We start from the raw sequence: 23,741 nt of genomic DNA on the forward strand, positions 1-23,741 counted from the left end.
GAACTTACACCCCGCTTGCTGGCTGACATGGAATGAATGGGTCAGGCAGCACAAGTCTCTCTATGGCAACTGCCTTCTTCAGGTTTCTCTACAGCTATGAATACAATAAATAGTGTTTCATTGCTCATGATACTGCAGACATTATTCTGTTTTGATTCAAGTCTAGACTAAACCTTTGAGAGAGGGGAAATGAAGTACCGTATTTTGTTAGAGCCCGAGTTGTAACCTCTGGATAATAATAACCTAAGTTCTTTCTACCATTCATTGAATTAATTGCCTACTATTCATTAAAATTCAGTATTTTATAGTAAGCCCATTGCAGCCTGATTCTTCAAGTCTTTCCTTCTGTTTCTGAGAAATTCTGCTTCTAAACAGAATACAAAATAAGGGACAAAGTGCAAGTGATGAAAGCAAACTATGAACATCCAGTGTAAATGCTGGATTATGTTGACTAACAAATTATTGACAGAAAGAAGCAAAGCAAGGCAAACGAAGGTGAAAAAGTTACCAAAATTTCATAGCTCTTAAAGCAGTAATTTTAGGAGATTAATTTTATTATATTCAATTATCAAGTATATTAGTTGATAAAGCTGAAGACTAATCAGGAATACAGGCTTTATAGCAATCATTATCTCAGCAGCAGAATGACTCAAACTGACGATGTACAAGAACTTTACCTTGTTTAGCCCTGCATCTTAAACAGAGCATTTTCTGTAGCATGTTCTCTAAAAGATATCACTGATGTGTCTTTGTTAGAAGAAAATAAATAACACTGTCTGTTCACACAGTAGACTAGGAGGCAGGCAGTGTATTTTTAGATACTGTTAGTGCAAAAGCCTCTTGGAAGTGTCTCTTACCGGTTCTCCTGCACTGCCTGCTGCGTGATGGCAATAACTGATGAGACCAGGGATGGGCTGTTCACCTTTTGCCATGATAACAGCAGAACTGGTGTAGGATGGATGCTTCTAATACACAACACATAACAGCTATGAATACAGTGACAGGAAAACATGAACCTACACAAGCAAATGACCAAAATGGAATGAGGTGAAAACAAGTGTGACACTAAAATGCCAAGCTCAAATGAACACAGCCAGTTTAGATCTCAGGTATTTTCTGCCTTTAAAAATTGCACATATTTTTTATCTTTGCCTGTATTAAAAGAAATGAACCAATTTAAAATTTGCATTAATAAAAACTGAAACTTGCAAGTGATAATTACCTTAATTCATCCCTGTAAAGATATATGTAATCAGGATTTTCTGAACATGAGGAGATGATCTCCAGCTGCAGCTGTCTTAGAAATGTCAAGATGTCTCAGACCTGAATTCACATTTCTGGAGTTAGAATGTTGCTGCTTTAGTTTAGAAATTGTTTCATAAAATTTTGAGTTACTTACACTTTCAATTCCCATAATAAGAATTAAAAGCCCAATTTGTGGAGTAAATATAGAACAAAGCAGTTTGGAAAAAAAACCTTTCCAAACAGAGGAGCACATTGTCTTTCCATTTGAAATCTGAAGACATAAAACTGAGGTAAATATTTATATATTGCTTCAAATAATATGGTATTTCTTTGGGAATTGTTTAAAATTGGAACCGAATTTATTTGCAAGTGTTATCTATTTTTTTTCCTTTTGTAGTCTCAAGTTTATTATTTTCATTTGAGTAATGTTGATCTATGATTATTGGTTAAACAACACTATAAAAATACTGTGATGACATTTAGATTTGCAGCAGAATTTCACATCTGTTATGCGGACATGCACACTGGAATACAGTAGCCTGGATAGCTTATTACTTAACCTGCTACTTATCTGTCATACTTTTTAATCAATGCTTTTAGAAAACAACATTTTATTTTCCAGATAGATATTAGGGCTTAGAAATTTTTGTTGCGATTCCTTAATATAACACTTTCTGGGCTGTGCATGTTCAGGCATGTGAGTGCTTTGAATTAAAAAACCCCACTAAAAATAGTCTGTTACATCAAAATGTTATCATAAAAATGCATGTTATTGTCAAGATAACAAACAATACATCTCCCACTGAAATTTGTGATCACCTACTCAGACACATATTTTTATGAAGCGATATTTCTACAAACCTACCTAAAATACATCTGACCACACAGACATCAATATATAGTCTTAACATGCAAATAAACATTGGTGGAAAGTACCTGAGGTAGTAACTAAAGGGTCTCATGGGGAAAGATGCCAGACTCACCTTAGCTGCAATGGCTGCTGCTGTTATATGTGAAGAAGAACTGTCCTCTGTTGAGGCAACTCCACTATCTTTCTTCTCTTCCTCCTCTTCCTCACACTGTACTCCTTTGTCTTCTGTCTGCTTGTGAGGGCTGGTGGTTGGAGGAGGAGAAAGAGGAGGTGGTGGTGAAGGTAGATCTTCAAGCTCATCGTGTACTTCTTTTACTTTTACAATGGCATCCCGCAAAAGATCAATGGCGTGAGGTAGGGCTGGCAGTATAAACTGAAAGCATTCCTATGCACAACAAGAGAAATGACTATGAAAATCTACCTGCAAACATAAATTGGGATTTTTCAGATTTATTCTTAAAAGATATTCAGGATTTAGATTTGTCTTTTCACCCGTTCGTAAATAAAACATAAAATGCCCTATGCAATTGCTCACAGAGGGTAAAAAACCAAACACAGAACCAGAACTGAGGACTATATTATGTATTTTTGCCTTTTGTCATGCAAATATAGTAAATTGTACAACAGGGCTACTGTAATTAAGCTAATATTGGATTAAAACTTCAGAAAACAAGAGTTAAATTTTTGTGAATACATAATACAGAAACCAGTTCACAGCAGTTGGCAGAATGCTACAAAAATGCAGAATAAAAACATTAACTCTATCCCTGCAGGGATATTACCTTGAAATCATCCCTATTATGTTCCTTCACAATTAGAGAACAATTCATAAGGGTTTCATAATTATACTTGTATATAATTATATCCTTTTTTATTTATGGACTTATGCTATATACTGGAAGAATCACAAACTACACATCATAATTTCATGTAACTCAGAAAAAATTGTTCATAAATAATGTATTTTTCAAACCTCTCCTTGCTCCATGATCTTAAAAACAATTAGAAAGTTTATTCAATATGGCTGGAGAAAGCAAAATGCAGATGTCGTGAAACTGTTCTTGTTCCATAATGAGCATACACATATTTAGCCATCTCTGCTGCTAAAACAGGCTAGTGTTTCATCAAATCAAAGAGGAACCTCAAGACATCATGCAGTGAGGGCTCCTGCTCTGATCAGGGTCAATATGAAATTCAGACAGGTTGATTATGGCTGTGATCAGTCAAATCTTGAAAAAAATCCAAGAACAGAGACTCCACAACCCTACTTGACAACCTGTTCTAATACTTAATTACCCTCAAAGTGAAATTTTTTTTCTTTTCTTTTTCTCCATCTGGAAGATACCTTCTTCAATTTACAAATATTGTCTCCCATCCTCCTCCCAGGCATCTCAATAAAGAGTTTCCTTCATGTCATTTGATCAGACTGCATCTAAACACCAAATTATTGAAAAATGATGGCAGGGTCACATGAATGAATTGCCATGGCAGTGCAGTTAGGGAACATATAAGCTGACAGAGAAAGCGGACATTATTCATTTTGTTGCACTTCATTTTTTATTTTGTTTCAAGCATAAGGAAAATTTTAAAAAATGTATTCCAACATTTTAGAGAACCCAGAAAATAAAAAAAAGATAAATAATGACAAACATTTAGTAAATAGATGCTGTAACAAATATTTTCAATAACTAAAAATAACTATGTAAACAAAATAAAGAGCAAACCATTCATCAGAAGTTACTAAATTAATAATGAAAAGTCAGACTACTTCATGGATTTATAAATTCTTTAAACGTTCAATTTGGCACTCTGAAGAACTGGAGTAAACTACATGAGCATAAGATGCTGTACATAATGAATATATAGTAAATGTATTTGTAAACATAATAAAGAATTATAACTTCTAATGTAACTGCAAACCTCAGAGTTACTGTGGCTCCACATTATTATTTTAAACATGATTTAAAACACTCAAGCTTACAACCATTTACTTCAGTAAAAAAGCAGACCTCAAGTAAGTGGTAAACAAGGACAATCTGTGAACTGGCCAATAATCATGAAATAGTACTTTAATGATTAACTTATTAGAGAAGCATGTTCCCCATTCAACCAATGAAATAAAGCCTGGTTGGCTTAACTATTGACGAAAAGGTTCCCAGTAGGTACTCCACAAGCTCAAGCTATTTGTAAAAATCATTGCTTCAAGGCAAATGTTAGTACCATTATGAAAATTGCCATAAACTCAATGATTTCAGTGGCCATTTGGTAATTTCACACTTTGCCCTCTTTCAGAACCTTAAATACCTTTTGCAAGGCTAGAAGAAAAGAAGTAAACCAAACCAGAACACCACCAAAGTGGAAGCATTCTACAGACATTGATTCAGTGGTACATGCCACATAAACCTTCTCTGGAGAAAACGCATTTGGCATGCATTGTGTCCTTTTTTGACATGGAGTATTTACACTGCTGCCATTTTCTATTAATATTTTATTAACAAAATATGTATACTGCTGCAATTTCATAGCTTTATATAAGCTTCTTATATGATTGTATTAATATGATGGAAAGGAAATTAGCAAGTCACAAAAGAGAAATTAGAGAAATTCCTGGTAACAACCTGTCTTATCTGGTTCTTGAGATCCTGAGTGCCTCTTATGGAACAATATCCTCTATTATTCATCTTAAAAATCTTCACTGAAGTCTTATACTTTAAAGATGTTTCATATTAAATTGTGACAGAACAGAGTATCATCATGACAGGAACAATTAAATCACCAGTTTATAAAAAGCTTGTTTGTATAATGAAATCACATGACTTATTTTTTTTTCCAGCAGAATTACCTTTTTAATTATTTATTTTATATCAAACTATTGCTAAAATATTTATTAGCATTTTTTCTTTTCCTCATCCTCTTTCTATAATTTACCTATCTTCACAGCCTGGGTGCCTCAGGGCAGAAAATGAAAACTCTGTCTAGCATATTAGGAGTGCTACAAGTGAACACAAGAAAACCCATTAGACATTGTAGGCTGTTTCATCTCTTTCACAATTCAACAAAGGAAGTACAGACTTCTTAAAAAAATCTTACTGGTGCACCAGTTCTCTAAGATGTGGGGTCCACTGCTATGTTAAATACATGCACACACATGTGACTTCCCACTCATAACTGGAAGACTTTCAAGGCAGTATACTTCTGCCCCACCATCCTCCAGTGCTTGTTGCATGTTTTGAAGGCTTTTTAACTTCTTTACAATTACAGAGTCTCATTAGATTTCCTAAAAAGGAAATCTAAGGAATGGTAGAATCATAGAAGGGCTTACTGAGTCCGTGCACTGAAACATATAGGCAATCAACCTGAAAACCTGTGAGCGCTGGTTAAGATAACAGTATTCAAAACATTTCCTCTTGAACTTCCAGGTGATAGCCCACATAAACATTCTTTATTTATCTCCAGACATGAGTCTTACAAGCAGCAGTGACTTGAGGGCTGTCCTGACAAACACATTAGCGCTGACTCCTCTGCGACTGGGTACTACTGGCTCAGAAGACATTGATAAACTACCAGGTACACATTTGTTAGAGGCCAGAGGTAAAGGCATTTTTTTTTAACAAGGCCACTGACATAGTCTGGACCCTGGAGAAATATTCTTGTGATTGATGGGGGGGGGATATACCTTAGCAGTTTTGTATCAGGCTGCACAGCCCAATATACAGCTTAGCAGTATTTGTGTGGACAAGGCTGTTCTTCTGGATCTACTGGCCAACTACACAGGAAGAGCAAGCACTGGAAAGATCTAGCCTTACTAACACACACACACACAATTCCTCCTGATGTTTAACTGTGTTTCTCTCAGCTCTGCAGTCAGAAAGTAAACACGAATAAAAACATAAAGCCTAATCTCCTTGTCCAAAGTGAGCAAAATCCAGGAAGAAAGCAAACTGTAAAAAGGGTGTGAAGTCTGATAGCCATATCCAGAAGATTTAAAAAATTCTTAAACTCTTAAAAATAATGGTTTTTTCCCTCGTGCTGACCAAAACCGGGAATATGTTCATACTTCAGCAGTTCTCCCATACACTAGGCCTTCCTCTTACATCTGTGTGAAAAAGACCACTTTCTTGGAAGCTGTAGACAACACAGGGATCAGGTACAGGCTGACTAGAGAAGGAGGGAGTGTAAGAGACCATTAGACTCTTCATTAACATTGTCTGCTACAGTGAGCCCTCTTGCACTACCTGTAACGCTGTCCTGGTCACACAGTAACTTCAATCAGATCAGAATTGTATCATCCCTGACCGAGAGTGATGGTGCATTTGGTGATATGAAAATGCATTTCAATTCACTTTTGCAAAATATGTTGTAGTGGGTACTTGGTACCATTCAGAACAATGGGAGGTACTCATCACCCATCCTCAGGAGCAGATCAGTAAGAACACTTCTTACCTGTGACCCTTTCTTGCTACCTGGCAGATTAATTATAAGAGTTTTCCCTCTGATTCCACACACAGGTCTGAAAAGAAAGAAACCCAGAGTGAAATTCTTGCATGCAACTTCCTCCACTGTAGAAACAAGAACAGAGAATTTAAGATCAACTCTTTTATTTATCAGAACTTGAAAACTCAATTTCCAACATCTAAAAATATTTGCTGGTCTTGTTCTCATAAAACAGCTCAGGAGAAGCTGAGCTGAAAAAGCATCAAACAAGGCTGACAGAGTCTAACATTTAATTGATCATATAAACAGTGGCTAGATTTCCATAATTTTTAGATCTGTGTAGCTCCCTTAATTCTATTGTTTACTTGCATCCAATACATTCTTTGATAAAGTCCTATTTGCTCATACACATGGTTTCTTTGTAACCTAATTAATGGTGCAAACACTTTCCCTTGCCAGGTAAAAATACTAAGTCATGCTGGTTCCATTAATTCATGGAACGTCTTCTTTTGGTTTTAAACATGCAACGTAAGAAGAGTAGAGGGAAGTAATTCTCAAATGAAAACTGCACGTATGCAATTCATATCTAATTCTTCATAACAGTCTTTCCTTTCTCCTCCAAAACAGATGAAACCAACTATCAGAGATGGAAGATTTTATTTTACTTTTTGTCTTTAGGGAATTCCTTTGGTCTTGATGCAGGGTTGAAATTAGACACCCGAGTGCTGAATGCTTTCTGTTATTTAGAGTTTGCCTCTTCCTCCTTTTAGATAAACATTAAAAAAACCCACCAAAAACCACAACTGGCTTTTGTATTTACATTGTAAAGAGTGCCTCCTGTTTACGAAATCAGTGGTGAAAAACTCATGGCTGGGATATAGGGATAAGAAAAAAGTAAAAGGATGAAACTAAACCACACAGATACAGAGGCTACAGTTCAGAGAAACTGTGTAATGATCTCATTATTAAGCAAAAACACAAGCCATAAGTGGAGACACAACAGAAAAGAAAATAATTTCTTGATGGGGCAGTATGCTATATTTTGAGCCAAAGGACATAATTTCTGGGGTAGCCAACTTCCCTGGATTTATTTCATAGAAACAGTTCTCACTGATCAATGTAATTTATCAGTAATGTGGCATTTTCTATCAGGACAGCAAGTATTCTAGTGATAGCTGTTAATAGTGATCACAATTAAATACCACAGAGAACATTTTTTGTGGCACAAAATGAACTCCTGATATCACAGTCAAACCAGCCTCAAGAGAAGTCAACCGGCAGCTTGAATACTGCCTGACTCCTAGCCTCTGTTCTCCCATATTCACTTCTTGGACACCATATACTCAGTTAAGAAAGAATTCCAGGTAGCTGAGGAATACTCTACTGCAATGAACGAGATGAAGAGCCTGAGTTAAGGAAATGTGCTCATGTACTCTTGTTGCAGTCGTCAAAACTACAGAGTACAAACTCAACCCAGCAAACCTCTTACATGGGATACAGTTTATGACATTAAAAATAAAGGAAATAGGAATTATCCGTAGAGAAATTAAAGTGAGGTGGACTTGTGTATGGCAGATAGTTCCTCTAATAACCTTTTTCTTGTCTCTTTCATTCTGCTTTAAATAATTTTGAACATTCTAAGGTAAATGGCCAGTACAACCAACCAATAATAAAAAAAAGGATTAAACCAGCAGCCATTCCCCTGAGAGCTACATGTTTCAGCTGCCAATAATCACATCTAGTGGCTCAAGACAGAAATAGAGCGACCAAAAATTTCTCAAGAGAGCATGCAAAAGTAAGTAAAAGTACCTAAGACCACACGGCTTGCAAAAAATACTGTGTGCGCATACAATATAAAAGCACATAGAATGTGCATGCATTCTGGGTAATCTGAGAGATAAATTAATGATATTCCTCCAAATGTAGAACAGTTGAGGGAGATGCTGTGGATCTCATGTTATCCTCTGCCTTGTGATGCAGTGGACAGAAATTTTAAGAAAAACAAAGAATCTGAGAAAAAATACAAACAGAAGCAAAGGAATGGAAGGAAGAACAGAACGCGAGAGAAGGAAAATATGGACGTGGGAGGAAAGAAATACAGGTCTGGTGCAGAAGTAGGAATGGAGAACATGCTCTCTTTGGGATAAAAACAATCTCCCTGGGAAGAAATTATGCTGGTAAATGCAGAATAGATGGACAAGGAGACAGAGAGTGCTTGAAAAAGCTTCAATAAGGACTGGCACGACATGGGTAGTTGACAGGTAAGGAATTGGGTGAAGGGAAGAGATTAATTCTGGGACAAGGACAGTTTTGGAAGGTCACAGAGAAGGAATGAAAACAGTTTCAGGAAACACATAAAAAGGTCTATGATGCTCTAAGATACTCCCTGCTGGACCTTGGGGCTGAATCCAATCTATGATGGGCTCACTGCTCCTCATCTGCCCGTTAAGTATCTGTGAATCCAGTCTATAAAACAACTTACCACTTCCTAATGCTGACACAGAGTCAGTAAGACAGTCTATAAGTTACAACAACTTTTATAAGTCCATGTAATAAAATTCAATACAAATGATCTAACATTTCTAAACCTGAAGGTGATTTATAGGAGTGTCAGCTTAATGTTGCAGAAAGGAACTTCTGCTTTTGGGTTTGGTTTCTTTTTTTTTTAAACTCAAGGGAATTTCATGCAAAATTATCCATCAGAACTCCATTTCAAAATGAAGTCAATGAGAGGTAAGCTTAGGACAAGTGACGTTTGATGTTAAATACTTTGAAAAATTAGGACGTACATTTCTCAAACTGTGTGTCTAAAATTATTGTATGTTTTTGACTTCTCTTAATGCGTGCCTTAGTTCTGGTTGTAAGGGGGAATTACAACACTACCCCGATTTACAGAATTATCTATGAAAATATATTAACAAGTTGTGTCTTAGAATAACAAATTATCTAAGAAAAAACCCAGAGGAAATGAGCCTGAATTCAGAGAAGATTCTGAATAAAGAAGCCTGAATTCAGAGAAGATTCTGAATAAAGAGCACCAAAACTGATACAGGATTACACATAGGACAGCCAAACCAAAGAAAAGAAAATTTCCTTCCTCCATCTTAAGCATCTGCAGAGGAATTCTACAAAAAATATAATCATTACACACATGTGCATTCACGAAGAACTGAGATTGCACAAGAGACCATAATGCTATATTTTTGTGTACTTAACTTCATGATCTGGACAGTGTTATAAAAATAAGGGACTTTTGCATGCTGATTATTTTAGGCCTGAAGTAAAGGTTTTCACTGGGAAATGTTTTAAGGACTAATATGATTGCATGCAGTATCTCTGTAACCTTCTCTCCCGTCACTGTTTTCAATTACTACTGGAAGTGGCTGTAGTTTAAGGGATATTTTCTTTCTACATGTCCAGAAGACTCAGGTTGCAGTCCAGAATTTTTGTTCCACTACCATTACAACATCCTTTCAGCCATCCTGATCACATCACATCCTAAATCAAACAGTAGTATCTTTTAAATGGCTATCCTTTCTTGATTAGAAACAGAACTGCTAAATTAACTTTTCTTCTCCTTGCGGTAGTATTCTGCTATTCTTTCCCTTTTGATAAACACAAACTGTAATTGTATAAAACATTTTATTGGATAAAAAAATGAAAATATTTGCTAACTTGGACAGAACCTGAAGTTCTTAACTTGGTAATGTTGCCCTTTCAGATATGTGATATGAAAAGTTTTAAAATACCTTGTCAAATCATTAAACCTCTCATCTAAATGTCCTTTAAAAATCCAAGTATTTGAATACAAAGCTGCAGATTTCTAAGTTCCTTCTTTATTTCTTATATAATTATTTTCTTGTTATACCCCCATGATACTATACCCCCATGATACAACAAAACCAAAAAACCTGTAACAGCATTGTTTTTTAGTTACCTTGAAATAATGTGCAAACACACACTAACTTATGAAAGGTATTGATATTGCTAAGTCTATCATAGGTAAAATGAAGTAAATTGAAGGAATAAAATAAAAATCAGCTCCAGAAAGAAATATAGGATAACAAGAGATGTCACTGACAAAAAATAAACACCAACAGGCAGAGAAACAGTTACTAATTATTTAGTAGAAAATACCAAATTCTAGGAGTTGAAATACTTTATTTGAAAGCATGGAATAGAATACTGTTCAACTTATTCAGAGAGCTTTTGCTGATACTGGAATAAAAACAATATCAAAACAATATATTTGTATTTATCAAGGCCAAAGTATTTTAGTACTTGATGTACAACACAGAATCCTTCATTCACCACCAAAATGCCAGCTCTAGGATGAAAAGACAATTGTTTAACTGCATGCATCAATATTACAAATAACCTGGCATAGAAAATACAGGAGGATACAGTGTCTAATGGATACAAAAAAGGAAATTAAATGAGAGAATGCAATCACCATTCTTGAAATTTGGCCACTTCTCTAAAGTTAAAACTTCTAGTCCTGATAACAATGGCAATGTGCAGTTATTTGTGTACAGTCATTTCATGACAATATGTATTTCTAACGAAATAGTTCACCTCATGTTTTGAAGGAAATATCCTTACCTAGAGAGCATGCCCAGAGGAGTAACATTAAGTGATCCCATTAGCATTGCGAGGGCCATCCCTGGGGCTTCTCTCTCTATTACTTCTTTAGTGGCCTGCAATCAAAAATTAAATAGAACAGTGAGTGAAGAAAGACATGGACAAGAAAAATATGAAACCAGCTAAAATTTGAGTAAGAATATCTCCTTTTTTTGTTCCTGCCAAGAGACATCCTTGCTAAATTCTCAACACTGAAATATGTTAAAGAATTTTCTCTGGGTTGTGTAAAAAAGGGTTGGGAAGAAGCACTGTTAGCTGTACTGTAAAGACTCCTATAGAAAATGTTAAGTCAGGACCCTATATACATAGGAGATGTTAACCAACGCCACATAAATAACAACTCCTCCCTCCAACAGAAAGGAAAGAATGTTTGGGAATAAACAAAGAAAAGACCAAATATAACTGCCTTCACCTCCTCATCAATCTCATGTGCATTTTCCCGTTGAGATTTTCCCAGGCATGAGAAGGGTGAATTGGTCTGCGCAGAAGACAGAAAAAAAAAAAATTGCAAAGGGAAGCCCATGTAGCAGGCAGGCAGGAAAAGAGTAAAATGGTAATGATAATGGCCAGAGGTGGAGGCCTTTCCTTTTGATCATGTCAGCAAAACAACGATTCCAAACAGGCTGGTGGCTTTTATTCTCAAGCAGTCCATATGCAGTGGGCATTGAGAAGCCTGGAAGCAGAGTCTGAAAATTCTTTTTACTCCGTTTTCTACGCAGGGAATCAGACGTAAAATTATTTTTCTGGGGTGTGCACGAAATTCTGTCCTTAATTCCTAACACGAATTTTCTGAAACACACAATCCGTCCGGTCTCCCAGCCTCTAACTTTATTTAGGACGTAACACTTCAAAGGCAGGTTACAGTCCTATCCTCTCTTCATTTCCCTCACAGTAGTTGCTGTTCAGTGGATCATCTTGTTTCATGTTCTGAAACAAGATTCTAAGGTATTTGGCACAACTAAAATGTTAGCAATACTCATAAAAGTGTGAAATCCATTGTAAAACATCCAGCCAAACTACAACACTTTGATGGTACAGCTATCAAAACAGAAACAGAAAAGCACATCTTAAATAAAAGGACACTCTGAATAAGCTAAATTTTCTTGGCAGTTTGATATAGCAAAAGAATAAAATGGAAGAAAACCAGACAAATTATTCTGTGGGAGAGATTAAATTATAAATCACATCATTGTACTTTTGTAAGCTCCCAGTTTACAAATAGAAAACCAAAGTCATAGAGAAGGAAAATGATGGAATTAGCCCAACTTCATCCCTATAGAAGGATCCAGGAGTCCTACACTAGCTATACAGATAAAACACTTACAGGAAGCAATAAATGAAACTGGGAAAAAAAATCCCTGGAGAGTACAACCTTGCCACTAACATTTAACATGTTTTAAAGGAATATGTCAGTATCAGAAGACATCAGACACTTCAGATCTTTCATTAATAAGCAAACTTGGTATGTTCTCAGTTGTAGGAAGCAGGAACTTTGGTCTATACAAAACCAAGCAACTTTAATTCAGTAGCTGACACCACAATTTCTTTGATTTCAAGCATAGTTTGTTGGTTTTAGTATCTGCCATCCTCTACTCAGAAACAGAAAAGGCACATAAATAAAACCCAGCGTCCGTATTTCTATAAAGGGGAAATGCGAAGAAGTAAGCTAGGAATGAAGCAGACAAAACTAATACCTTTCCACTGAGGGAGTTTGCCTAAAGATACCTGCTGAGGTATCTTTATCAACCACATTAAAAATTCTTAAGGCTATCCATAGACCTGATGAGTTTTATTGTATGGAGGAAAAAAGGCATTGCAATAGTGAAGGGACACTATGCTGACAATGAAAAAGTTGGTGAAACATGGAATTCTCTATGTGTGCATATACAGTAAGTCTGTACTATGCCTTTTATTTCAGTTAATATCATGCTTCAAAGCTATTCAAAACTGGTTTTAAATATAAAATGTATTTTGAGATTTCTTTTTTGTCCTTGAGCAGTGACACTTTGAAGATATCGTTAGTTAAAATTCTAAACAGGCTTCAAAGGTAGTACAAGATGCAAAAGAGTTCCATAAACAATGATCCTGCAGCTCGGGGAGTCCTTCAATGAAATTCAAGTCCATTCCCCTACTTCACAAGAAAAATGACCTTCACAAAATGTCACTGCCAGCAGGCAATGTGATTATTAAAAATGTATAGACTAAGCAACAAAATCTGAAAGGGCAGAAAGTCCAAACAGCAGTACAGTCCTTAACAGAAGTTTCTAAAAATACTTATTTTAAAATATATATGCTTATACTTATTACTGTAGGCAGACTTCTCCAAACAGGGGAACGCTTCCTGCCTTCCTATTTGCAGCCTGACTGGATGGATGTAACAAAAAAAGGCTGCTGTTAAGTAAACAACTTTTCCAGTAATATCTGCTCTTGAAATTAGCCACTGGAAAGTCCACTTTGGGATGTCCTCAAATAACACAGTTTGAATTGTGCAGTGTGGAGAAACTGAAATCACCATCACACTGGGAAGCACACTCTTAATTAGTTATACATATATGGATGGAATTAGCAGTTCTGCAGTGATTTGCAAATACTTTGTGTCTATCTGTGACAACTCTTTGTTTCACCTAACAATGTACCAAAGTGCTGGTGGCCAGGTTTTCTAATACCTCTTTCAGGTTTGAAGGCAGGGTGAGAGAGAGATGGCAAAACTAGATTTTCATATATGTTGGGCTCGTAGCTAACTGTCTGGTACCAGCATCTACCTGCATGCAAGCTATTAAAGAATTAGTGACTCAGCATCTTCACATTTTACCAGTACTCTAGCAAGGCTGAATTAATGTCGTTAAACTTTGTTTTATGGGCACTTTTTTCTTGGTAGGCTCACCATCAGCCAGCTTTTGCCTGCTGCAGGGGACCATCGTGTTGGCACAAAATGAATCACAAATCAAAGCTGATACCCCCGGGTCTCTTAGAACGGCAATGACGACGCTACTATGTGGGCAGAAACAGAAAAAATGATGAGATTTCATTCAGAGCTGTCACACTGATGCCTTCATCGAGACTGAAGCTAGACACTGATTCTTCAAACCTGGGGCTGATGACTGTATAAAAAGTAGGTGGACAATACTGAAGAAAATTTGCATAAAATACTAAAGGCAGTGTCCCTAGTTTCTCCCACATACGGTGGTAGTGCAAGGAAGACAGGTGCATACAAGATGGAGGTGGAAAAGCAGGGTTCCACAGCAGTGGAAGCATTTGAAGGTAAATGCCAAAGCTCAGGAGAGAGACACAAATGCAGAAAAGACAGTTTGGGCATTGCAAAGAAAGGAGAGGTCTGTGGTTTAGACAGGAGAAGGGAATGTTGGAGGAAGGAAGCCTAAACAGAACAGAAGGATTGCAGAGGGAAAGTCCAAGCAGCAGGACTGTCAGAAAGGCAGTAGCGAGAGTAGAGCGAGAGCAAGTGACCAAAGTGAGTGGAAACAAGACTGCACGAAGTGGTTTGGATGGACAATACACAAGGGAGAAACTCAGGAGAAGGAAAAAGGACATGATAAAAGTGTCAGGCTATGGGGGAACCAGGGAGAGGGACAGTGGGACTGAAATAAAGCAGTAGTTTCTCCTCCAGAGAGGAGTAGAAACTAACAAATAATTATTTCACTGGACTAATTCAGGACTTACTAACAATGTCTATGAGAGCAGTACTTACATTTCATTGCTATATGAATAAATGCAATTTAATTTAAAACATAATTTTGATTGTTTTCAAAGTGCCTTTTTATCAGAATTAGGGCATTATGTTCCCAAACCAACTGATATCTAAAAATAGATCTTTGACGTAGTTGTGGCTGCTTAACAGATGGCTCGCTGCCAATTGGTTTCACAGAGTTCTTTGCTGCTTCACTGCCTTTCTTTGCCTCCATAAAAATTACGTTAGTTCAGTTCCTATCTTGTGGAAGCCCTCCAGGCAGCTTCTGGAGGATATACCCACTGCAGACTGACATAATTAAAAGACCTAGAACTACCCTTCTTGAAATGTTCAAAAACTCCTTATCTTTGTCTTTCAGGTACTAAAGATAGCAAAGTTGGACCTCTTAATAGTAAGTAATGATCTGAGACATTTCATATACTCTTCAACAGTTTTAGGATGGTGACATAGTTTTATCTCTTCAACTAAAATGCAAATATGAGACTGAGAAGTCATACTAAATTTGATTAAATTAAGATGACTGAGGCTGCCTGGTTTGAAAACATTACTTATGTTGAAAAAGTTCAAATCTGTGACTCTGCATAGCATATCATAAAGCTATTTATGCAAATCAATGGACAAATTTGAAGATAATTTATATTTAACAGACTACAGAATTAACATAGATAACATTTTATTACCTATTTGAGCTTTCCATTGAACACGGAAGTCTTGGAAGGTCCTAAACAAAGAAATACTTGTATACCCACTGCAATAGAGCTCACAGATCACAGTCACACTTCAGAAGACTGGACAATGAACTATGGAGACCGATCAGTCAAATATGCAACAGAAGTATCAGTCACGTCTGTCAACCAGTTGTGTCATAAATGTACACCTGAGAAACAAATATTGCATATCTCAGCTTGGATATGAGATACCTTCTTCAAGGTTATTCAGAACACCTCTGCTGGAGATAACATGTGTGCCTGTAATTTCTAGTCACAAGTCAGCTATTTCAGCTTAATTTCTATTTCCCTACTCTTATTTTGCAAGGGAGAAAATAGAGCTTACATGGAGCTAGACTGATTAGAGCATCTCACCTAAAAATCACTTAGCTATTGCTTCTCTTAGTACAAGAAGAAATATAAGTTGTAGCAGTTGTTTTATTTCAATACATTGAAAGGTTTTTTTATTAGGATCGGTTTGGAGTCACTCATTCTCACCGTCATGCTGTATTTCCTTGCATTTTTCTTATTCCCTGCCCACAGTAACCTGCATGATAATATTCTATGTCTTACGGGTGAAAGGCTTGACAGGAATCGTGCTCTCTGATGTTCTCCAAAATCAAATTTGTTTGGCTAATTGCTCAGTTAATTTGACAAACGGATAAAAACGATCACATATGCTATCGCTGCAAAGCAACCGAAGCCAAGCAGGTTTGTAGAAGTCTGTCAACTTGTCATCAATACAGTGGTCCAAACATATCACTGGGGTGCTGCAGGCAGAGATACACCATGCAGCGGCTCTCCTTTCACATGAATGCAATGCTGATTATCATTGATGTCAAATTAGTTGACACAGACCCATGTAAATCAAGAATGGCCTGCATCCAAAGGGCAATGCATAGCTGCTTCTGGACAGGGTGGATCCTAGAAGTAGGTGTTTGCTGTCATTCTAGAGCTTTTGACAGATTCACATCCACACCAATGAACCTGGCCACATGCACCTTAAAAGTAACAGCCTGACAGTCATCATTTCCTCAACCATAAGTTATCCATGAGTGCTAATGATGTGGGCCTGGCAAAACCATCAGCTCTTTTATAGTCTCAGAGTAGCGGAGAACAACTGATGCAAGGCTGAAGTAAGCGCCAATCACTATGTTTGGGCTCACAGGACGGACTGATGGTGTCTAGGTAGACATCAGGCCAGTGCTGTCCCTGATGCGCGTGTTTGTTCCTCCTCACGAAGTGCCCACCCAGGCTTTTGTCAATATTACTGTACAGTAAGAAAGTCAGCCTGAGTCTCGTGAGTCTCCATTTCAAAGTTCCTGTTGGGTCTTTTTGATGTTAAATGCTGCTCTGTGTGTCAGACACACATAGACACATACCAAGAGCTCCCCCAGGCTTTCACAGAATTATTTTACATAAAATAAAACAAAACATGTCGAAACATATTAGGGTGGCTCATTCTATTGCCCTTCCTTCTTATCAGTGGTGAGCTTGGTACATATTCCTTCCAATAACCAACCTGATTACATGTTCTTTTTCCTCCTCTCCCAAATCAAATCTACAAACAGCCAAAGGTAGATGAAACCCTGATTAATGTAGCCAACTAAAAATGAACTCTAGAAACTGGTGCACCTGCACACACCAGTAATGCATTTCCACTGACAATAATTCTGCGGCACAAGAATGCTGACTGGAAGTTTGCTTGCACTCTCAGCGTATTCGCAGTGACTGTGCTGCCACCAAGATCCCAAGCATCACAGAATAACGACAGAATTTAGCTGGGTGAGGAACAAAAATGTCACAGCAAGAACTGCTGTTAGATTAGACTAAATATAGAGTCTGTTTCTCCCCATATCCGTGGCTCCCTCTGCCTCCAACTTGCCGTCTTGAAATTCCCTCACCCTCCTCACTGGGATCCATCTTACCATTTATTGTAGCCTAGTGCCTATGGCATGAGACTCAGAGGCCAGGAGCTAATGTAATGTTCTTCTTGTTTATAAACAGGTATCAGCAAACCGTTCTATCAGTACAATTTCACTGTGTATATGGCCATAAAAAGCAAATGGCTGGTAGAGGTATCTCTGACAATGCTCAATGACTTCTGCATGATGAAGCCATGACTATATTTAATTTTTAATAGTTGGAATCCAATTATAGTAATTTTTGTAACCAAAGAATTAACTAAGTGCATATTAGTTAATAAAGATTTTAGTATTTCTTGTAACTTTCCTTACAAGACTTTGTTTTCTTCAAGTGAAATCAAACTAATCAAAAGATTTACTGCATAACACTCAGTTTCATGTTTGCTTACAGCTTGCAAAACATCTTGGGTAAGGTGCTTCACATTTTTATACACAATAAAGAAGAAGAAAATTTTAATGAGTACACCACGGAAACAAACATTGTGGAATTTGTAACTTGTTCCTGCACCTCATGAAGTTTGTATCTAATTTTTGAGCTAAACCTGGTTGCATTTGATTTACATAAACTTTCATAGATCAGTGACTTGCCTGCCCCATTTGTGTACAAGAAACGTTAATGAAATGAGTGCACCTAGGCAACCAAAGCCTGAGCATCTTATAAATATCACTTCTAATATATATTAAGTGCTAATAAGAGTATTTTTTAATCCTGATTGCTAAACAATGTTTTAAGACAGTAAATGTGTATGAAATATTGATGTCATATAAACTGATTTTAATTTGGTGATACTGCCCACCCCCATACATTGTCATTAAACCAATAAAACAATAATTTGCAGAAACATCTAACCAAAGAAAATGCTTACAAAATGCTTTTCTGCACTATGAGGAATGAATTTAGGCTCTGTGAAGACATAGGCAGCCCACCAGCTGCAGTATGTTACAGCTGTATAATGGTGTGTGTTAAGCCAGTGTCATAAGGCAGAATATCTGCAAAGGGGTGGAGGTTAGGAGGACTAACTTCTTAAAATAGTAGCTGGAATCAAACCACTGCAGTTGCTTACAAAGAAGGGTCAGGTGCCTACATCCTTTTTCAGCCCTCTTTTCCATGTGCAAACTGCTGTGCTTCCCACTTCAACTCCACTTCAAGTAAGAATGAATCCCTTGCTGTTCAATAAAAGTAGCACAGTTGAAGACTTGCAGGTAAAGGCAGTGATGCCATTCTGCTGTTACAAAAACACTGCTAAAATTTCACCTATTAATCATTATTATTCTTTCAAGTTTTCCCTCTGTTACTTCAAAAATTGCTTTATATTTATTAAAAAAATTAAAAATCTATGCAATCCATCACAACGAAGAACTGAAGAAGCAGAACAAAACCTGAGAAGTGAAAATTTTTGTTCTCTGCAAATCGCAGTCATACAGAAGAAATGACAGAAATTAGTATCAATAATATCTACAATATCTCAATAAGACTATCAATAAGAATTCTACAGTGAATGTAACTGACAATGCGATGAGGTTTAGCTAACAGTATAATAACTAGGGAACACTGTCTCATAACAAAAAAATACCCTGTATAGTGCTTCTGATTATATCTTTTAGACTATGTATTTATACCAAAGGGGAGTCAGGATACTGTTAGCTCATTTCATACAAAAGTAGTGCCAGAAGAGGATTCTTTATGCATTCAGGAGGGAATGTATATTAAGTAATGAAGTTTAGAACTACATAAGAGAGAGAAACGTGTCACAGTCATGGTATCAGTATCACAGGAAGTGAACAGACCCTGTTCTTTAGAGAGCCTTATCTGTACACACAAAGAATCAGGCCACCAGGTGGACATGTACTCTGCTTTCTCTTAAAAACTCACCCAATCTCTTAGGCAGTAAAAGAAACAAAAATTTTTACTTGTAATTTCAGTTCTCTAAATAAACAATTTTGTAATGCTCTAGATCCAATGCATTTGCTACTGAGATTGAGATGTGGAACTCTTGAGGTAGTTTTCTGTTGTTTCCTACCAATTGCTACCTTCTGACAAGAAGAAATATTACATTTGAAATGTTTGTACTTCTGAAACTCCAGTCAGTGTCTGTCACAGGCAAACAATTTCAAACAATTTCAGATTTCAAATTTTCAGATTTCCAACTCCAAACAATTTCAGATCTCAAATCATCAATGTTGAAGATTAAAAAAAAACCCAACTAAACCAAAACCCTTCCCAAAATACATGACAAAGGACAGACTACTGAGTGACCATTTTCATGAACATACCATGCAATACAAAAATTACAGGAAGTACTTCACCTTCTCTTAAGATTCCTTTACAGTGTCTTTACTCCCCAGGTAAATGATAAAGCATGTCTAATAACAACAGCTTTAAAGTACTTCTGCCATAACCTGCCATAACTCCTAGAAAGGATTCTCAGTGAGATCCAGTGATGTAATTCAGGTGTTCATAGTACGAGCAGTTGTTGATTTAGGTACACGTCAATGATGCACTCATTGGAACTGAACAACTGGACAGATTTTGAAAGCCAGACTGACCTTCTGTCAAACAATTTCCTATAGAGGATTATTTAACCTCTGGCACAAATCACTTTTTTTTCTCCAAGATTCTCATGGAAACAACTGGATGAAAATATTTCTCAAAGAGAAGATGGAAAGTACTTTGCTGAGCCTCCTGCAGCACAGAGCACTGTAATAAAAGACAGCAAAATTCCTAACCTACACTGAAGGAGTAATACAAAATATATCAAGTTTACCTTTTCCTCTGGAGTATGATTTTACTATTTAATTAACAGTTTACAATACTTAGTAATAATAGTGAGCAATATAACAAAATCCAGTATATTTCTCCTGTATTTCACTGGTCCTAAGATCTTTTCTATACACGTTTCTGTATGCAAAACACCAGTTCCTTCCAGCTTTAGAAATGTTACAGTATCTTTCATGCACTAGCTAAAAACCAGTTCAATCATTCATTGACACGACTCAGCTGTAACAGAGTAATGCTTCCACATCAATGCTGCTTTGTCTTGGATAGACAAATTCTGTCACTTTACTTCCTAACTGCCCACCTCTTAACTTCAAAACCCTGAAGTTCCTATAATGTAGGCACCTTTTCATTAATATGGATGTAGCAACATAGGTGTGTTTGAAGCAGCAGATCATGTTGTGCAGAAAAATCTTCTGCTTTTTTGTAAAATTCACTGTGTGTCCAAACTTTTCCAGCAGATTGATTTTTATACCAGCACCGTGTAAGTGAATCACTGAGAAAAGTGGTAGCTCTTAACTACTGGTAAAGCAGAAGAGATTCTTAGATCTTAGGCACAGGGCACAATTTAGTTCTTCCTCTGTGCACTTAAAACGCACACAGGCCTGGACTCCTGCAATAAATGCTAAGCAGTTCACTGCCACAGCAATCGTACTGATTCAGAGAACAGCAAGTGCCAACTTCATAGCTCTAAGCAGATTAATCTAAGTAAAAAAATCAGACAGCAGTACTTCTATATAATCTAGATGGATAATGAAAGACAGCAACTCAGAACAACACAGAAATCATATGCACCTAAGGTTAGCTGGCCAATACTATGTGTGTGATTAAATGAGTTAAATAATTTTAAGAAGTCCTCATTTTATAAAAGCTAACGAGGAAAAGAAACAAAGACACAAAATATTTCTGGGGAAAATATTAAGCTGTCTTAACAATGTGACAAGCTATTATTTGAGAAAAACCCACAAGTTCCAGCTAGGTTATTAAATCCATCTTTATTATGATTAAAAATTCAACAGAAAACTCTACTGTTACAGGCTCCCTCTTGCCTGCAAATGGCGATGATGAGTTAATAGCAGCTTCTCATCAAGATACTGCAGGAAACAAAATCCCTAGGAGACAAAGACATCTAAAAGAACTTTGTGCCTTTCTCTGTTGTTCTCATCGCAGGAACCACCAATGCTGAATAGCAGAAATCAGTAAACTTGCATGAATTGTGTAAGAGTGACAGACAGACCATATTTTGTGGCTCCTTATACCACTGGATACATAAACACTATCTGCTTGGAAAGAAAGAACCGGTCAGCACATACTTGGCAATAACCCAATCGTTTTTCAAGTCTTGAAACGGGATAGCTGTAGCCCAAAAACTCAGGAAAAAAAAAAATGGTGCAATGTGTAGTTTTCTTTCATCTTTGAAATCTTACAAAATCCACTACTTGAGTGATGTACATGATTGCAACACTAAACAAAATACAGCTTATTTCATACAATCCATCTACAGTCTATCTGCAAAAAAGATTAAAAGAAAAAGCCTAATTAAGGTGTACAAATATTTGCTGAAAGGAAACAGTGAGGGTGGAGAAGATTATTTAGTGTTGCTATGATGTACTATGAGAGCAGTAAAGGACTAATCAAACAGAAGTTTAGCTGCAGTCTCATAAGATTTCTGAACCATGACATCTATCTGACTTCATCAAACTCTGAACTGAAGTGAAAGAAGCTCCAGAAAATTCAAAATCTAAAACCTGGCTGGGTAGAACAGAAAAATGTACCGTGGAGGAATAATCCCGCAACAGTCATTGAAGGATAGATGACTGGGTCCTCTTCCGTGTATAAACTCAGTGAATGTATGAGTTTAATTTACTAAGGAAATTCACTCACTGTAAGCCATGGATATTATAAGGAATCAGTTAAAACTGCATTATAACCAAGTAAACAATTTTTCCTAGCCTGTACTCTAAAGGACATCTTAAGAAAAGGGAACCCAGAGGAGGGAGTGTTTAAATCTTCCCAAATATAATCAACTTAATAAAAGAAAAAATTCCAGGCTACAAATTGCAACGCTCAGAAGTAATCACATAAAAACAGATGCTTCTTACATCTGCTTTGTGTGTTTACCTCCTCCTTTTTCCAGAAAAAGCTATTTAGCCACTAAGAGGTAACAGCAGAGAGACACTGAAACTCACTCAGTATCAATGTACCTTCAGCAAATAGTTACAGGGGTTGTGACAGTAAAAGCCTTCACCACTGATGACAGTGCATGAACCAAAAGGCATGTATGTTCTTCAGTGTGACACATCATCTGAAGCATTCTTGTCTAAAATTAAACAAGTAATGTTTTTCAAACTACATCCAGAAGCAACACATAGACAGAATAAATTCTGAATTCCAAGTTGATACGAGTCACTGTCAGACACATTATTCTTAAAAGAATGTAAAACTTCAACTGAAACTGAAAGCAGAGATTAGGTGGATCAAGGCAGTGGAACACCACCTGGAAATCTCAAGGGTAACAAAATAACTATATACCTGTCTTTCTTTTTGAGAGCAAAAGACCTGGATCAGTTAGGAATTTGTTTTCAGAAAAAAAATGAAGAAATTAGCTGCTTAGATGCTACAGTGCGGACTATCATCAGAAGGGACACCTTTAGAAAACAGAAAAATGAAGAGAGCAAACTGTAAAAATTTTAATGGAATTTAATACTGCACTGAAGTGAGAAGAGGATAAATGAAAAATACTCTCCTGACATAATGTGTGGGATTTAGACATTGTAATTCAGGAAATTACTATCAGAAATAGAACAAGTTTTTTAATCAGAGATAATAAGGAAGGAAAAGAGTCTAATAAGAGGAAATAAAACTAAGATACAATTAGGCTGATAAAAGGAAATTTAGTCATCCTGGAAAGGGAAACTCCAAAAGCTGGCAAGACTTGTAACTCTTCATGACTGTTCCTGAAGCTAATTTTTTGTTGAAAATTGCACAGAATAGACTAAAGAACACTATAACAAAACAAAACCCAAACAAAAAGACCCATCAAAAAAAAAAGAAAGACAAAATGATGCTGTATTTCATTGTTCCAGGGATTTGACAGATATGATGTTACTCCCGAGGCTTTGTGTACAAATTGTTCTGTTAACCAAATTTTGACTTATCTTTAAGAGAAAAACTACATATATTCCTTCAACTTAAAATAGGTGGGTGGTTTTTTTTTGTTGGTTTTTTTTTTTAACTGATTCAAATATTTGTATCATAACTTGATCACTGAAGATGGAAAACTGATTTACCTGGGTATTTTCAGTGAAGCTGCCTGAGACAGCACTGCATAGAATCTCCAGTAGGTATAATTTTCAACCAAGAATACTGCAGACATTCAAGAAAAGGCATTGTGTTTATTTTCCTTCAGTTTCTGATGCTTTTCCCATATTTTGTT

The 23,741-nt window shown here is 36.6% G+C and overlaps 1 protein-coding gene across 1 annotated transcript in view; it reads right to left on the reverse strand.

Annotated features, from left to right (window-relative positions):
- GPHN (gephyrin) overlaps positions 1-23,741 on the reverse strand; it is a 172,677-nt gene that overhangs the window by 105,436 nt on the left and 43,500 nt on the right. The window contains exons 4-7 of the mRNA XM_010159134.1: positions 11,153-11,247; positions 6,560-6,626; positions 2,229-2,501; positions 858-965 (exon numbers count right to left, since the gene is read on the reverse strand). Of these exons, the coding sequence (XP_010157436.1) occupies positions 858-965; positions 2,229-2,501; positions 6,560-6,626; positions 11,153-11,247 (543 nt within the window). The remainder of the gene's footprint in view (positions 1-857; positions 966-2,228; positions 2,502-6,559; positions 6,627-11,152; positions 11,248-23,741) is intronic.

This window comes from Eurypyga helias, unplaced genomic scaffold, assembly GCF_000690775.1.
Source record: "Eurypyga helias isolate BGI_N326 unplaced genomic scaffold, ASM69077v1 scaffold1889, whole genome shotgun sequence".
Taxonomy (NCBI): Eukaryota; Metazoa; Chordata; class Aves; order Eurypygiformes; family Eurypygidae; genus Eurypyga; species Eurypyga helias.